Source organism: Empidonax traillii, unplaced genomic scaffold, assembly GCF_003031625.1.
Source record: "Empidonax traillii isolate 1590-97213 ecotype Southwest subspecies unplaced genomic scaffold, ASM303162v1 scaffold3532:size12479, whole genome shotgun sequence".
Lineage (NCBI taxonomy): Eukaryota > Metazoa > Chordata > Aves > Passeriformes > Tyrannidae > Empidonax > Empidonax traillii.
Window position 1 is genome coordinate 10,943 of NW_020958725.1, and position 1,537 is coordinate 12,479.

General features: G+C 41.4%; 1 protein-coding gene across 1 annotated transcript in view; it reads right to left on the reverse strand.

Moving 5' to 3' along the window:
- Positions 1-1,534, reverse strand: part of LOC114072584 (methylcrotonoyl-CoA carboxylase beta chain, mitochondrial-like) — a gene marked incomplete at both ends in the record, with an annotated part of 12,371 nt that extends 10,837 nt beyond the window's left edge. The window contains 2 exons of the mRNA XM_027910459.1: positions 570-650; positions 1,373-1,534. Of these exons, the coding sequence (XP_027766260.1) occupies positions 570-650; positions 1,373-1,534 (243 nt within the window). The remainder of the gene's footprint in view (positions 1-569; positions 651-1,372) is intronic.
- Between the last annotated feature and the right edge of the window lie 3 nt (positions 1,535-1,537).

A 1,537-nucleotide genomic window follows, 5' to 3' on the forward strand; every position in this document is an offset into this window, starting at 1 on the left:
TGTGTTTTAAGGATCGCCAATGGATGGACTGCTTGAGGCGCGTGGACAATGCAGACTGACCAATCATGGAGGTGTGCTGCGCTCGTGACTGCATGTCCAGGACTAAAAAGAATATATATTGTGTGGCCTTCTGATAATAAAACGGATTGAATCTGCATCTTATAGATGTGTTGTTCTTTCCCGCTCGCTTGAATACCCACAGCAATTGGGGAACTTTTTTTCACAGAAAGGGTTTAAAGCATTGGAACACACTTCTCAGGAAAGTAGTGGAGGCACCATCCCCGGAAGTTTTCAAAAATCGTGGATAAAACACTTGGGAACATGGTTTAGTGGTGAACATGGTGGTGGTGCTGCACTGACAGTTAGTTCTTGGTGATCTTCAAGATTTTTTTCAACCTAAACAATTCCATGATTCGATACCATTTGAGTCTCCCTTCCCCATAAATAGATTTAGGAGTTTTTCTGCACATCTGAGAGTTGTTCCTAGAAATTGTACTGGAACAAATATTTTTTTCAGAATTCAATTGATCACACAGACCACCCTCACTGCCGCCCCCATGACACTGTACCTGAGGGATTCCCATGGCAGACATGATTGCTTCATTGTAGAAAATCCTGCCGCCATGCAGCTTGTCAGGAAACAGCTCTGACTGATGTACAGAGAAAAGAGAAAGTGAATTTTAATATTAACTATGAAAGCTGGTGCCTCCTCTTCACTCTGTTTGTTCCCAAATATGTTGTAACCTACCCTGGGAAGGTCCTCACTCACAATCACACCCAAACCTTTCACATACAGCATTCACTATGGTATTTATTTCCTTATACATTGTGAAATCCCCAAAAAAACACCCATGTGTTTCAAAAGAGGTAAGTTTCATGATTTTTGTGAAACTAATTTATTCTACACAAACTGAGACTGTAAACATGGAGAAGTGGAGGCTCATGCTCCTACTTTATCTGTAAAATGCCTTTAGCAGTTCCCCTTTTTAGTTTTTGATATAACTCTTGAAGTCAGATAAAAGCTTTTGCTCGGTGCTTGCTTTCAGTGTGGACAGGGAACAACCACAATCTCTGTCATAGGATGACCTTTTCCATTGGAAAGGAACCTGTGCAAATTCTCCTTTTGTATTAAGAACTGTAAAAATTGCCTTTTTAAAGGCCATGGAGGTTGGTGCATTGCTAGCACAAACAAGGCAATAAAACAGAGAAAACTATAGATTCTGAAGCCTCTCACACTATGTACTGGTTTATTAAAGACAGAAAAGCAGCTCTGCACACTCATTCAAGATTCTAAACTCTGAGTAGATGCAAGATTAGCCAAAGGGATGAAATAACACGGATGTTTTTTCCTCTGCAGTGATGCCAGCATTACCTGCAGTGGTAGGAATGCTCCTCCACTGTCCACAAGGTGCACAGACAGCAGCCTGTTCTCCATGGCAATTTCTTGGGCTCTTAACTGTTTTTTCACTCCAATTGGGTAAATAGTTCCTCCTTTCACAGTGGCATCACTTGCCACGAAGACACACCAGATTCCACA